The sequence below is a fragment of the Cebidichthys violaceus genome, unplaced genomic scaffold (assembly GCF_023349555.1).
Source record: "Cebidichthys violaceus isolate CVI_PGR_0920_01 unplaced genomic scaffold, fCebVio1.0.p SCAF_8, whole genome shotgun sequence".
Lineage (NCBI taxonomy): Eukaryota > Metazoa > Chordata > Actinopteri > Perciformes > Stichaeidae > Cebidichthys > Cebidichthys violaceus.
The window spans coordinates 6,725,704-6,742,271 of record NW_027176964.1 but is presented as its reverse complement, the minus strand read 5'-3'; the positions used below and the strand labels follow the sequence as shown (position 1 = coordinate 6,742,271).

Sequence of the window (16,568 nt, the reverse complement as noted above, 5' to 3'; positions counted from 1 at the left end):
ATTTATGGGAATAAATGTGAGTGTAAAAATATAGGACTAGGAAAAAAAAAACCTGCAATTTCTGCGTAACTATGATGTGTGGGTTCTGTAGAACTGACGCGCACCTCTCACACCCAGTCTGGATGCAGATTGGAGGAGCGGGCAGGTCACGGCTCACGTCTGGCCAATCAGAGAGCAGTGTGTCGCAATCGTCGTTGTCTACGCTGTCAGAGCTGGAGGGTTTGAGGAGCAGAGTGAGAGGGGGCATGGTAAACAACTAGGACAAACACACACATACACACACACACACATGAAGAGACATACAACACACACACACACACACACACACACACACACATACACACTAACCATAGTGGACAAGCCTTCGCTTCCCATTAAGTTCAGTGCTGCCCTGAGGATGGGATAAAAATACTTCACCACAAAGAGAGGGGGGCCAAAACAACGAGTGTGTGTGTGTGAGGCAGTGCTCATCAGTGTACCCTTACCTGACACTGATTATCCTCTACAAATAATTACCTTAATTGAAGGACACATAATGATGGTTCCAATTCAATGCTATGTTTAAAAAAACTAATTTCACAAAATAGAGTGAAACCTATTTCCTGCAGGGAAAAGGATGAAGCAAAAAAAAGGGATGGAGGTTTACTCTATCTAGGACATGTGTGGGCGTTTAAACCCTTCAGCATGAAAAGGCAGCTTGTGTCTGAACAACCCCCTTGACTTCCATTAGCATCACACTGTCAATGCATCCCCTTTATCCTGAGCTTAAAGGTGCAGTGCGTAGGGTTTGGCGGCGTCTAGCGGCGCAGTTGCAGCCTTCTTCCAATGTGCAAAGTGAGTAGGAGAACGGCAGTGACTGAGATCATTTCTGCGAACAGATCCCACTAAATGCTTCACACAGTTCCTTTACAGAAATAGAGGGATGCAATATTTTTGCAGGCGAGCCCTGGATGTTAGCATCGCTCTGGTTCCCTGGACAAAAAGCCAAAGGGATCTTTCCATTGGATTCTTGACTATCGCAGAAACTGTGGCAAATACGAGTTATGATAACATGTTTATTCAGATAATTTTCACAAATGAACAATGATTTTGGAGCGTGAATGCAATCGGCAAGTTAACGTTAGGCTATAAACAAACTGTTGGCTGTAAAGGTGGACTGGTGAGGTTTTGTAGTCTCACCTTATTTTATCTTATTTACCACTTGTTAGCAACCACCTTTTCTTAAGACACTTAAAACCTTCAAAATTTAAAAAAAGAGGGGTATTCACTGACGTATTGTATGTCCTGGAACAAAATGTTAAAATCTCTGAAGTTTGTTGTCGAAAAGGAAGATGATAACATTGATACCACTCTTCGAATTTTCGGTAACAAAAGGAATAGGAATAATTCTAAAAATGTCAAACATTTCCTTTAGGGTATTCAGCTCCAATTTTGCACGTCTGTGTTTGCTATAGGGGTGTTTACAGTTAGCACTAGACTTATGTAACCGCACACTTTCTCATCCCCATGCATCCTCTGTCACACATTGTACCTTCTCGTGGCCATGTCTACAGAGAGAATTGCTGGCGTAAAGCGCCAGTCGAGTGATGCTCAGTGACATTAGTACGATGTTCCCGCAGTCACTCACGTTGTGGGCAAAACGAGCGCTCCACGTTCAGCTGAAACATTAACATCACAATGCACTTTGTGCCAGAGGATAAAAAACAACAAACCAGTGCTATACAAACCAGAACATGTGGGTGTTTTTGCATTTGTGAACACACATAAAAGAGCTGATTTTGGCAGCAGTAACACGCGTTTTCTCACGTATGCCTCACTTTAGGAAGCACCGCAGGGACTATGCATACAGGTCAAACACAATAACGAATAAGGCGACTGTGTAAACTCTCACTTCCCTCTCCTAAAAGATACAACTGTATTCTCCTTTCCTTATTTCATACACCTTCAAACACAGATATACCCCCTCCTCTTCTGTCACAGGTCTGTTCTCTGGGATCTTTTTGACAAATCACCACATTAAACGTGGCCATTTTCAGGCGCACCCCACTTCCCTCTGCTTATTGGTTTCAGATAAAACTGCAATATTTCCATTCATCTATTTCCGTTTGTCAATGCGTGCACGTACCCCACACACATACACACACACACACACACACACACACACACACACACACACACACACACACACACACACACAGAAGCGTGCACAAACACACTCCTTTGTCTCCTTGGTCGTTAATAATGTACTGATGGCAATACTGTGGTTACTGACCCATAGCCAACCCATTAATCAAACAATACAACTAGCATATGATCATAATAAATATGCTCCAGATGAATGTCTTGCAATCGGGAGAACACACTGACACCAGAAGGACAAACGTCATAGAAAACACATAAAACGAAGCTGAGGTATTTACACAAGCGGCACATTCCTCCTGTGAAAGTCTGCTTTGATAAGCGCAGCACACTTACACTCAGACAAGCATGCCATCCATAAAAACACATCAAGTCCTACAAGCAAGCCCTATGTCATCTGTTCTACATGCATATTTTCATTCAAACATATCTGTGTTTCCTAATTGGCTGTATAGATAGTATCCACTCATTAAGAAGGGATTGATTGGCCTATATTTGATGCTGAAGTGACCGTCACAAAAGACTCACTGCTAGTTAGAGAGCCGTCTGTAACTGGGGCCCTAATAGGATCATGGAGGAATATCACAGTGGTGTTCTTCTGACCTCTAGTGGCAAAAAGGTGAAACTACAGTAGAAAGCTGCACGTCATGTTTTGGTATTGCATTATGATAATCACACACCTTGATTGGTGGTATGTCTCTCCTGTGTAGTTTATTTGTTTGTTTGGTGTTTGCTTTGTGATTGGTAATTGGTATGTGGATCCAAGAGTGTAAGCAGCAGAAGTATTAGATTGTTGTGGTGTTCCTTGTTTTCATTCTGCATCGCAGGTCAAAATGGTCCAGGATGGCAGTTGCTCTGGTAACAGTAACAGGACGTGGGAATAATGAGCTTTGTTGTTAGTGTCGTTATGGCAGTGGCTTGACCAAGCAGGTAATGAAATGTTTGGTCATATGTTAGTGGAGGTGTTGTTCTTGTAAATATGAACATTTGAAGTGTATACTGCTCACTGTCTTCCAAGATGCTGATTGGTTGGTGTTGATGAATGACCTCAATGTTTCTTTCAGGTATCAACTCTTGTCTCTATACAAGTTAATGCAAAGTACATGCATTGTTATCATTTTACTACATGTTTTATTCATATTTTCTGTGTTAATTTGTTAGTATTTGGGGGCATTTATGTTTTGCACTCTTTTAGAGAATATGCTATTAAAACACAATTTCATTAAATTGGATTTAGAATGACGGATATATAGAGATGGACATAGACAAGAAACTTGAGATTAAGACTGAGTAAATAACAACATAAGAACATTGTGATGAATTATCTTACAGAATAAAAAGTAGTGGGGCCATGTGTGATCACCCAGCAGTGACATCACAGTTTCCCAGCATACCCTCTCCACATACACACTATGTGAATCAGTTACAGCCCCCACAAAGGAATTAAACACAAGGTAAACGAGCTCCATGAGCACACTGTGACATATTGGCAAAATGACACAATGACATGTTTGGTACAAAGGCATTGGTACAATATAATATCAACATAATTATTGACACATAGCATTGCCATTAAGATACAATGACATATTGATTAAATGATGAAGTAAAGAGGCGTACTGGCAGACTGAGGAAATGAGAGAAAAAGTGGCAACAACTGAGTGTAGTCACTGTTAGGGGAATATAGTCCTTGAAGAGAGTTTTAAAAAAAAAAGACTTTCAAAGAGCAGAATCCTTATTATAGTGGTGACAGATGAAAATCTGTAATGCTCGTCTTCAAGATGCTTGTCAAACGCTGTTAAACAGCTTCCTGCCCTCGAGTGAAGTCAAGGTTCATCTCCAACAAACTCTGCTTCCTCAAGCACACGTGACGCTGGCAACGTGACGCTGACCATTGCAGGCTTGTAGAACACGCACACCCACGTCTGCGTTCCTCTTTGTAGCTGTTTGGACATTCTAGCTCGTTGTCCATGTGGACCCCTCACATCAAATACTGACCCTTCTTGTGTTGAACATTTACAGCACGAGACAAGTTGTGTTAAGGGGTGCTTGGCCTCCACATCCGCCCTTACACTCCTCTTGCTCTCTTGCCTATTGTGGACATCACTGGAGATGATTGAAGCAGAGTATGATGTAGCTATGACACATATACACTTATCCATGGCCTTTTTGCATCACATGTCATATGTAATCACCAATCACAGATGGTCTAAAAGAACACTGAAGCTCTTGAAGATTACATTTATTATAAAATAAACAAAAGGCAGCAATGCACATGTGTATATTCACATTCCTTCTGTGTGCATGGATTATTGGTGACGCCTCTTCTATAAATAGAATTATCTGTCAGTAATGCCTTATGCTCATTCAATTTTATTTGCATCCCTTTCCATCCCATTTTGTTTTCATAGTTTATTCATCAACTAAATCAATTCTTTACTGATCATTTGCTGTAGTTGCCCTTTTGCCAATACTAGATGAGCAGCTCTCAGATAACTACAATACAAAGTTTTCTTTTGGACCTCCGCACTCCTTAAAGAGTCTGAATCACATCTGGGCTCCAGATGTTCTGTGACTTCTGGTCTCTTGTTTCACACACAGTCCTTGAGAAGGCTATACATTAATTTGTATTGATGTACTATATATGTATATATATCTATTTTTGTATGTATGACCTCGATGATTTCGGCCACTTGTACTTCGTTCCTACCCTACCCTACTTCGATCTAATTCTAATTCTTTCGGTCATGACCCAGTCCACATGACCATAGGTGAGGGTAGGAACGAAGATTGCTTTGCCCCTGACCACCGGTGTCCACCACGGTGTTCGAGGGTTACCGCCCCTTGAGGCACCTAAGACCTTGAGACCACAGCTCACCGCCGTAGCTTTGGCAATAGAAGCTTTGAACATCGTCCATTCCTGTTCGATGCCCCCAACCTCCACAGGGATGCTAGAAAAGCTCCGCCGGAGGTGTGAGTTGAAGATCTCCCGGACAGGGGCCTCCTCCAGACCTTCCCAGTTTGCCCGCACTACCCATTTGGGCTTACCAGGTCTGTCCAGAGTTTTCCCCCACCCTCTGACCCAACTCACAACCAGATGGTGATCAGTTGACAGCTCCGCCCCTCTCTTCACCCGAGTGTCCAAAACATACGGCCTCAGATCCAATGATACGATAACAAAATCGATCATCGACCTTCGGCCTAGGGTGCTCTGGTACCACGTACACTTATGAACATCCTTATGCTCGAACATGGTGTTCGTTATGGACAATCCATGACTAGCACAGAAGTCCAACAACAAATGACCGCTCGGATTTAGATCAGGGAGGCCGTTCCTCCCAATCATGCCTCTCCAGGTATCCCCATCATTTCCCACGTGCGCGATGAAATCCCCCAGCAGAACTATGGAGTCCCCCACTGGAGCCCCATACAGGACTCCAGTCAGAGTCTCTAAGAAGGTCAAATACTCTGAACTGTTGTTCGGTGCATAGGCACAGACAACAGTCAGAGTTTTCCCCCCCATAACCCGCAGGCGCAGGGAGGCGACCCTCTCGTCCACCGGGGTAAACTCAGACGCAGCGGCACTCAGCCGGGGATTTGTGAGTATCCCCACACCCGCCTGGCGCCTCACACCCTGGGCAACTCCAGAGAAGAAAAGAGTCCAACCCCTATCCAGGAGTACGGTTCCAGAACCGATGCAGTGCGTAGAGGTAAGCCCCACCAGATCTAACTGGTAGTTAGAAGCGGCCGAAATGGGTTTCCTCAGGAGGGTGGCTGGTATCTCCCTTAGAGATAGGGTGAGAAGTTCGGTCATCTGTGAGGGACTCGGAGTAGAGCCGCTGCTCCTTTGCGTGGAAAGGAGCCAGTTGAGGTGGTTCGGGCATCTGGTAAGGATGCCACCTGGGCGCCTCCCTAGGGAGGTGTTCCAGGCACGACCAGCTGGGAGGAGACCCCGAGGGAGGCCCAGGACCAGGTGGAGGGACTATATCTCCAAACTGGCCTGGGAGCGCCTTGGGATCCCCCAGTCAGAGCTGGCTGATGTGGCTCAGGAAAGGGAAGTTTGGGGTCCCCTGCTGGAGCTGTTGCCCCCGCGACCTGATCCCGGATAAGTGGTTGAAGATGAGATGAGATGAGACCTCGATGATATGTTTGACTCATCTTTATGTGAGCTAGTGAAATTATAACTGTTTAACAAAAAACATTTTTTAAACATAAAATGTTATTCAGCCCCCCAAATAATTTGGCATTATTGGCTTTAAAAAAATTAATCTTTTTTTTAATTTTATTTTGGTGATGTCATTAAATTAAACTATTGTTTCTCACATAGACAGGTCATTTATAACTTTAACATGCTACATATGTGCATGCGTTCTGGTTTGTATGTTTTCTCCCCCTTCCGGGAGGAAGGGGGAGAAAATGGAGAGAAATGGAGGATTTCGTGTTTGAGACAACCTTGGGTTCAGGCACAGAGTTGATCAGCTCACAAACCTTGAAAACAGAGTTGCTTTTCCCCTGTGTGGACAGGATGGTTAGTAAGCTTGAACTATGATTTTCTAGTGTAGATGCAGGCCTACTAAAAGGCATCCAGGCATGCAGCCCTAAATATGAGAACTTCTTGAGTGAATCACTCTTGGATGAGCGTGCCAAGCACTACAGCATTGATCTGAAAACAGAGGAGGTTCTGGTGGCCAGAAACTTCCTTGCCTGCAAAACAGAGGCTGGATGTCCACCCCAAGATATGTTAGCTGTGCACAACCTCCTAGATTCAGACACGTTTCCCTCTCTGAAGGCAATCATTCAAGTTGCCTTAACAGTGCCTGTGAGCAGCTGCTCTTGTGAAAGGTCCTTTAGTGCACTGCGTCGGCTGCACTCCTGGCTGCGTAAAACAATGGGGCAGGAAAGGCTTCACAGTCTTGCAGCCATGTCAATTGAAAGTGACATACTAGGGGACTGAGTCACAACAGACTGATAGACCGATTTGCCACTCTTAAAAACAGAAGGCATTCTTTGATGCTTCCACCCACTAAGTAGTCATTAACCTGTGATTCCATACCACCCCTGTCCCTGTCAATGTCCCTATGACCTCACTACCTCAGAACGGGAATGGAATCCACTGAACATTCATGTTTTCTCAATGGTATGACTATGGCCAAGGAAACATGATTAAGCAAAGCAAATGATTACAAGTGATCTGGAGTCATTTGTGGGCAGAATAGACCATGAATCACATTTTATAGCAGAGGCATGTGAATGAGATTTAGAGTATTGCACCTTTAGGTACATGGTTGACCAGTGGTACTTTAAATTGTCTGAAATCTCCTGTGCATTGGATTCAATTTTTTAAATAATTTGAATGTATTTTTGTGTATTTATTTTATTTGCCTCTAATGCTATACTGGATCTAGTCCTGTTTTTCTCTGTACATTGCAATCCTAGTTTGACTTGATTATAGTGAATGCATTGGGCCCATCATACAATATTTATCATATGATAATTAAGATGTACTTGAAATGTGTTTTTTTTATTTTTGTTATTCATGTTTTTTTTTTCCATTGAATGGTATATTTGACACTGAACTAGTTCATCTTTATCTCAGTGATAGTGTCCAAATGAGCATAAAATATCACTGGTATGTAAAAACTACACAGACAACAAAATAGATGTAAATGTTGATCAAAATCTTATTCCCTTCTGCTCATAATAAAACAAGTAAACAACTCAAAAGTTGACACTGTCAGGTCCATTCTCCATCCATTGTGTGCGGTCCCTTTAAGAATTAGGATTTGGGAGCGACGCGGATATGAAAGCTAGTTTATCCGTCTTTCCTTTACAAGCACGAAAATTATTTCTCCCTCTTTATTTGAGAAAAGTTCATATTTGTGTTGTCAAATTTCACTATGACCCTGAAATTCTGTCTCTTGTGTTATCATATACTGAATGCAAGCAAAACTACAGAGCAAAATCACACTCTTTCTGATTGAACCAATATATGAACTGTCTGAAATAATGGATATCAGCGGCCCCAAATGGGCCCCAAAAAAAATTCCCTCTCCTTGGGGCTAAGCCCCCCCCTTTCTTTGAATCCTAGAAACGCCCCTGGCTCTCACTCTGTCCATACTTCAGCAAACCAAATTGGATTAAACACAACTTGTTGGGTCTTGGTTTGTTGTGTGTGTCATGTTGGGTCTTGAGTCAGATAGGTAGACTCTGAGGTTTCAATTGAGACAGCTAAAATCTACATTTTCATTTGTGCAAACTTTGTTTCAGCTACCGGATTAATTTCTGTAAATTCAAAATAGAAAAATTAAATAAGAGTGACAACAGGACGCCATCTGTGATACAGTACAACTAACATGGTAAATGGTGTGTGCAGCTGGGCAGCAGTATAGGGGGATGAACAACAGTGTTTACAAGTGTTGGAATCTGTTCTGCTCAAATGTTCAAAGGTTTAGCCATATTACAATAACACATTTTCAGGTCATATCCTACTATAAATACAATTTCACAGTAACCCTCTGTGGCATAGTGAAGATTACATGCCGGATGTGTAGGATTTTGTGTTGACATCATCAGTGGAAGCAGTTGATATATGTCCAGTTATATACAGTCCTTAAGTTTGAAAAGCCAATTCATTTTAAATTTGTAGGAGGAACAGTGTCCTTTCTTACGGGACATGCAAGAAGAAAAAGGTCCACATAAACAGACCGGACGGTCCAGGTGGGCTAGTTAAACATCTCATTGAAGATCTGTGTTGAGAATGTTGAGCTCTTAATATAAAATCTATACTAATGCTATATTTTGTTACTTATTTCTTTATGAGAATTAGTTTTTTTTCTATCTTTACTTACAAAACAATGGAGTACATAACATACAATACAATTGCTGTTTCAAGTTACAGGTGACAATGTGTAATTATTCTATCCTCTTTAAAAGATGCTTGAATAAAGGTCAAATATATGAATATAAGACACTAAAGAACAGCACTCTTTCTAGTAAAGATGAAACACAACATTATCTATCATTAAGCATCTCCATCAATTAAATTAGATGTGATTTTAAAAAGTGTGAGTGGATTGCTCATAATATAAATGTATATTGCACCTCTGATACAGGGATAGCAATTAGATATAAACAGAAAATAGATTTTATGTATAGTTACAAGTCATTTATTTATTTATTTGGACTTTTACATTTTTTGTGAGTGGAATCAGTCTAACGTTATAATCAAAATAAACAGTTTTTTGTTGGTAAGATTGTGATATCTCGGCTCCTTTCTGCTGTCTGGTGCGGTTGCTGAGCAACAAGCGGTGGGCGGGGACAGTGAACACAATGTCCGGTGTAGGAGTATTGGGGGCGGAGCTTTATTTAACACCGGCAGCAGGAGGGGCCGCGCGGGGCTGGACTTCTCAGACGCCGGTAGAGATTGAAACGCAGCTGCACGCCTGGGTATTAGTTGCAGACTTTCATTTTAGCCCCCAGCTCACCGGTTCACCGGTTGGTTTTTCACTGCGAGTCGGTACACGGTTAGAGAAAATGTCTAACGGCAACTGGAAGCCCTTTGTTTTCGGCGGACTCGCTTCCATGACGGCAGAATGCGGTGAGTGATAAATAGAGTAGGAGGGGGGCCGAGCTACGTGGAATAACGTCGATTATTTGAATTTCTGTTGTGACTTACATTCTTTTACGACAGTTCCTCGTGCTTTGTGTTCCAGGGACCTTCCCAATCGACCTAGCCAAGACGCGTCTTCAAATTCAAGGCCAGGTAGGCAGCAAATACCGAGAGATCCGGTACAGAGGCATGCTCCACGCTATGGTGAGGATAGGAAGAGAGGAGGGGCTCCGCGCGCTATATTCAGGGTCAGTATGCTGGATCAATGCGTTGTAGTCTCTATATCATCCAAACCTTGTTTCAACTACACAGATGCTGGACCTTTGTTTATAATCCTAGTGTGCGTATCATTTTTTCTAAGTATTTACATTTCCTCATTGTTGTGCACTTCCTGCTTTTTGTAAAAAAGCCATTTCCTCACCAACCTTTTTGCACCCCCATCTATTCATCTCAGACTTTTGTTTTTCTTTGTGTGTTGAGACTTTTGGGGGATTTTTTCTTTTCCCTTTTTAAAAGGCTTTCGCTGGGTCAGGTAACACAGTTGTGGGTCTTTTTAAAGCCTAATAAGATGTTGTGGTATTGGGAATACAAAATTAACTTGACTTGAATTGTTTTTTTCAGAATAGCTCCTGCTATACTGCGACAGGCCTCCTATGGGACCATCAAAATTGGCACATACCAGAGCTTGAAGCGGCTGATGGTTGACAGACCAGAGGGTGAGTCCCAGTTTCTCTCTCTCACTCACACACACACATTTTCGGCAGGCGGTTACCTGCCCCCATCGACACATGCCCACATTCCTCTTGGTGTGTGTGTGTGTGTGTGTGTGTGTGTGTGTGTGTGTGTGTGTGTGTGTGTGTGTGTGTGTGTGTGTGTGTGTGTGTGTGTGTGGCCTCGTTAATTATGTCTCCTCATTTCTTTGTGCTAAGTTTAACAGTTGGTGTGCTTCTACAAAACACTGCAAGGACCAACTGTGCCTGATGCATTGTATTAAATGCTGCTTGTTCACAGTTCTAGCCTGCCTCCCACTCTTCTCCTTTTTCAGATGAGACATTGCTGACTAATGTGATGTGTGGTGTTCTCTCTGGAGTCATCTCGTCCTCCATCGCCAACCCCACTGATGTGCTGAAGGTAGCTATTCACACACATGAAACTTGTTTTGTATTGTTCTTGTGTTGTGTCAAGAGGTTCTCTAAGCTGCAGAGCAGGTTTGGCAGTTCCTTGGAACCGCAGCAAGTTGTTGTCTATACATACAGCAGTAATGACTCGCGCAGCCTCTAGTAGGACTGTAGTTCAGTAATCGCTTTTGAAAAACAGAGATACCCTTTCTAGGGGAGCTCCTAACCCCGGCAGGCTGTAGGTGTGGTCATTTGGTAGCACGCCGAGTGGAGCGAAGGGCATCTTAGTGCTATCAAGACCCCACTTGTGGATTATTTATAGAAGGAAGCCTCTACGGCTTAACATAGTGTTCTGTAAACGATATGGGTGCATGACTATGATGTGTGTGCGCATGCTCATCTGTACTGTTTTTGCCCGGCTTCTCCTCAGCATGTAATTACCCCCCGTCCACGTTGCTTGTTTGTTTATTGGGGCTTAACAGACTAATGGAAGCGGTTACAGGGTTGGGAACCCCCCCCCCCCCCCCCCGAGTCATCATGGAGCCGGACAAACGCACTAAACTATAATGATCTTAACAGCAGCCATTCTTAATGAATGACTCCTGGAATTGAGGAGAGAGAGAGAGAAACACTTAAGGACAGCATGCTTGCCAAAACTGCCTCTAACTTCTTTGCCTTTGCATACCAATGGCAGCCAGATAAATACACCCCCGCACTTGTCTTGGCGAACCTGCAGATTGTGAATACTTTCATTCTCTCAAGTTCTGCCTGTGTGTCTGTTCTTGCAGATCCGCATGCAGGCTCAGGGAAATGTGATCCAGGGCAGTATGATGGGCAACTTCATCAACATCTACCAGCAGGAGGGAACAAGAGGACTGTGGAAGGTACCGCACGCCTGGAAAAAAGAGTTTCCATGGGTTACAGGAAGCACAGACACTGCTCTTTAAATGTTAAAATATTCCACAACTGTAACATTCCCTTTCCTTCTGCTTCAGGGCGTCTCTCTGACGGCTCAGCGGGCGGCCATCGTGGTCGGGGTGGAGCTACCGGTCTATGACATCACCAAGAAGCACCTGATCCTGTCGGGTCACATGGGGGACAACGTGTACACCCACTTTGTGTAAGTTTGCGGAGTCGCCTGGAGATCCTCCTCCTGTCACTCATGAGATGTTTTCACTGCGAGGAGACATGTTTCAACATCTTAGGGTGGAATGACGAGATACACATCCCTGTTCAGTCTGTATGTGTTGACCGTGGGCATTAGACTGTGAATTCAAGCTTTTCAAAACACTCAAGTCTCAGCCTTGCAGGATATAACGTTTGTTACATTAGTGTCAAGAACACACACACGCATCACAGCAATGACTGTTTAGCACTAAATATTTAATGAAGGTACAAAATGAAAGCACTCACAGATCATCCTTCAAACCTGCGTCTTGTCGTCCCACAGGTCCAGCTTTGCGTGTGGTCTGGCGGGGGCTTTGGCCTCCAACCCAGTGGACGTGGTCCGGACACGCATGATGAACCAGAGAGGAGCCGCTCTGTACCAGGGAACACTGGACTGCATATTGCAGGTCGGTCACGTTGCACTTGTTCCTGATCAGATTGTGTTTGCAGAGGAATACATTTCCGCTGATTCCTCAAATAAAAATATGTCGACTTGTTATGGGCAGCACTGTTCAGCCTGTTGTATAATGTCTTCTGTGGCTCTGCAGGGAGCTTTTGAAGTCTGAGAAAAAGATTTGTGATTGCCAGGCAGGGACTAAAAAAAGAAAGAAGATACTATTGGTTGCATTCTGAGAAATGTAGGATCCAGTGTTTTGAAGCTTGGCCCACACTAGGGACTAAAAGTCAGGATCTCTCCCTGTGCTGCTTTGAGGTTTTTTGTATTGGTCTCTTGTCACTCCTACAACTTAAAGCCTTCATGACTTTCATATGACAAACATTTGACATTTAAAGCCACCATTGACGTCAAAGTTATTTGATTTTTAGACTTCTAGCCTCCTGAAGGAATATAATATAATGTGGTAATGTTGAATATCTAGATCAGACCTTAATATGACTGATTTTCTAATCTCAGTTTGTTTTTTTGAAACGCCCAAAGAGGACTTAAGAACGATTATCAGAGGATAATGAGATAAAGTGTGTTTTTAACATGTTTGTTTTCTCTTCAGACGTGGCGCTCCGAGGGCTTCATGGCCCTCTACAAGGGTTTCTTTCCCAACTGGCTCCGCCTGGGACCGTGGAACATCATTGTATCCTTTAACCATCTCATTAGCGTGCCGCTCTGTTTACATATATCCTGTGTGACGCAATATCTTTTGAGCTGGAGAAATCAGCGGGGAAAAGTTGTAAAGTGATTCAGTGACGTGTGGCATCACAAGCCATGCTTTCCAGTGGATTAAAGCTTAGCCTTAATGCTAGCTAAACTCTTTTACATAAGTTTGTGTAACTACTGCCTCAGTGCTCTGCTGCCTCTGGTTAGAGAGGACCTAGGGGGCCCCTCAATAAGGGGGTGGGGGGAGGAAAGGACAGAGTGGAGGGTGAACTCTATTTAAGTCTGTCTGGAAAGGCCAAAGAGTTACAGGGGAACGTCCTGTCAGGTCGTCATCGTGCTCCAACCAGGCCTGAAAAATGTAATGAGATTATTGACTTGTTACAGCCCAGTAGTCTGAGGTAACAAGGGAGGCTTTGAGCTGAAGTACAGAAAGAGCCAAATTTCCTCAGTGAGCCTCCCGCGCTCAACAACAACGTTCACTTTCTTTTCTCTCGCCTGTGGTCCTTCACTTTGAATCCAGTTCTTCCTCACATACGAACAGCTGAAGAAGATCAACGTGTGACTGACGGAACGAGACGGCGGAACAAAGAGAAGAGTACTTGGTCATGCTCGGGGACGAGCTGAGAGGACCAAAATCTGGACTGGCTGGAGGGTGATGGATCCTAGATGGAACCACCGAACAAGGGGGAAGGGGGTTGATGCAGACCTATGTATGAGGGGCGACGTGCACTTATAAGTGCCTTTAGTTTGTGATACCGGTCACCTGAGTTTGCGTAAGGACGTCGGATAGCAGCTGACAATCATTCCCTTTTTGAAAAGCAAAATGTTTGTGTGCGCGAGTCAACACACTTGGATCAGGACGTGGTGTTTCTTTTAAATTTTTTCTATATTTAGTTGGATGCATGGCAACAATTTTTTATTATTCGAAGAGTCTCCCTGGAGTACTTGCAGAGATCAGAGCCAAGAATACATCAGTGTACTGTAATAAATAACAGTCATATAAACAGCCTGAAGACCCGTGTGTGGGTGCTTAGACTGGACACACACACACACACTCTCACACACACACACACACACACACACACACATCCCATACCCATACCCATGTGTGGCGAGACTAGTGGTCCGTCATGCCAGCGAGTGCAGACAATATAACGGGGCATCTGGGGATGACTCCCTGGGTTCTTGTTATTATGTGTTACAGTAAAATAAAATAGCTATTATGTAAGTCTTCATACGATATCCCACGCCGCTTTACGTTCAGACCACTGAGACACGTTAATGTATCCAACGGGCATCATTTGACAACATTTGTTGCCAAAAAGCAACCAAACCACTGCACATGATCCACATTTAACTCCAGGTATATTTTCATATAGTGCTTTTACACGCTGTGTGCTTATCTGTGAGCTTTTATCGTAAAGGATGAACGCGTTGGCTGTCGTGCGTGAGCTGCCATTGCTGCAGATGTGTAGGTTTACTTTTGGCGTTGAGGCTGCTGTTGCCCTGTATATTTGAAATAAAAGAGAAAAACTCGGTATGTCAGTGTTTTGCTTTGTATTCACCACAGTGTGGCGCTGTGGAGCTTTGCACTGGCCCACCACACCTCCACTCCCTTGAAACCAAAAGCTGTTTATCAATCTTTTTAAATTCCCAACCCCTCGCTTTGAGGCCACAAATCTAGAACAGTCGAGTTGTTTCTTAAGGGATTGCCCAGTGTCTTCCTAACACACACGTTCATGCAGCATCCCACAAACAGCGACTTGTGAATTATTCAGGGGAATCAAAGATGTAATTGTTTTATTTCTGCGGGTAAATTCCCAGTTTTCCTCCATCAGAGCTGTTTTTGAGGAGATGACGGGAGCTCGGGGGAGTGCAGTATGAAATGTTGCAGTGAACCTGCAGAGAGAGAAAGAGAGAGAGAGAGAGAGAGAGGAGCATCCCCATGGGACTTATTACTTGTGTGAGAGCTGTTATTGTTGTATCTGCCTCATCTAAGCCTCCATGAGCTGCACTGCCACGTTAGTATTGGTGTGACAAGCTTGGCTGCGTTGAGTAACTCTGTTCTAAACAAGGCCACGGAGCGTGATGGAGGAGACGAGGGTCTGTATGCTGGTCTAAACACTTGTGTACAGTATACTCACTAAGGACCTGAAGGGCACGGACCAGCTATGCCAATTCCAGGCACAAAAACAACTCTTGCTGTCCATAAGGCGAGCCGAATGAGGGAATAAGAATAATGGGTGGCGTGTGCCAGGATTTGGCATCTATAAGTTGGCATTATAGGCTGCTGCCTGGCATCAGGTCTCTGGCACAGTCCTCATCAAACTGGGCAAGGATGGCCACGGGGGATTCCGGCAGTAACAGACATGCTTCATTATGGGCATTATTCGCTGCCTGGCCCAAGGGTGCAGGGGGGCTGGCTCCATTGTGTTCCAGCGATCAGAGTGAGCTTTCGTGTCAGAGGAATAAGGCTCTGCTCTGCTCCAAACACACTGCCCTTTTTCACTCCCTCTTGTTTTGCTCTCCTCAGATGAGAACGCTGCTCACCGTAACACACGGGTGAATAAATGGACGGATGAATGGCCGAGCGCGTGGAAGTGCAGACGAGACAAATCTATGTAGTCTGTTGATCCATTTTGGAACACGGAGCGTGTTGCTTCTGGGCTGACAAAGAAACAAAAGAAATCACAGGCCTATTGCTGTTTCTTTTTGCTCAATATTGCAGACTGAGATACGGGCTGGAATACAACAGAACCGTTTTTCTTTCTCAGCTTTTGAAAGATGTGCAACCCGGGTGCTTAGTTTGAATGATTTTCCCTTGGGAAAATACATTGTTTACAGGCCACAGATTCTGCATAACATCAAGTTACCTTGCTTTAGGAAGCTGTCGGAAACATCGTTCTCCCAGAGAGAAAAAAGTGCAGCCTTCTGCAATTTGAAATTGTGCCTGTAGAGAACATTGTGATAAATTGTACAGCTACGCTCTGGTCTGTGAACAACATGCTGACAAAGTGAGGATTTCAAACAAGGGGAGGCAATAGATCCTGCAAAAATGTCAAATGATGCTGGCGGAACTCTTTTCCCTGAAAAACATCAGATGTAATTCTGTAGTAGATCTTAGAAAGAGACAAATATGACAGTAAGTCCCTGCAGGAATATTAAAGAGTAGTGTGTGGATGGCTAGAAGATAATAAACAAACATGAAGTATGGGGAGACCAATATTAAAGAAACACAATATATCATCTTAATTAGTGAGCTTTAAAAGGTTCTGGTAGGTTGTTTTTTTTCTAGTTATTGGAGATTATCAGGCTAGCTGTGTCACCATGTTTCCAATCTTAATGCTAAACTAAGCTAACTATCCACCAGCCATAGCTTAGCATATAGACATGAGGGTGGTATCAATCTCCTCTTCTATCTCAA

The 16,568-nt window shown here is 43.7% G+C and overlaps 1 protein-coding gene across 1 annotated transcript; it reads left to right on the top strand.

The window, feature by feature from the left end:
• The first annotated feature begins 9,542 nt into the window (after positions 1–9,542).
• Positions 9,543–14,682, top strand: LOC137866110 (kidney mitochondrial carrier protein 1-like). The gene is made up of 9 exons (XM_068701783.1): positions 9,543–9,736; positions 9,852–9,996; positions 10,370–10,464; positions 10,794–10,879; positions 11,655–11,750; positions 11,862–11,986; positions 12,317–12,440; positions 13,041–13,121; positions 13,665–14,682. Exons 1-9 carry the CDS (start codon positions 9,673–9,675, stop codon positions 13,704–13,706), a joined length of 858 nt encoding a protein of 285 aa, XP_068557884.1. The 5' UTR covers positions 9,543–9,672; the 3' UTR covers positions 13,707–14,682.
• The last annotated feature ends 1,886 nt before the right edge of the window (positions 14,683–16,568 follow it).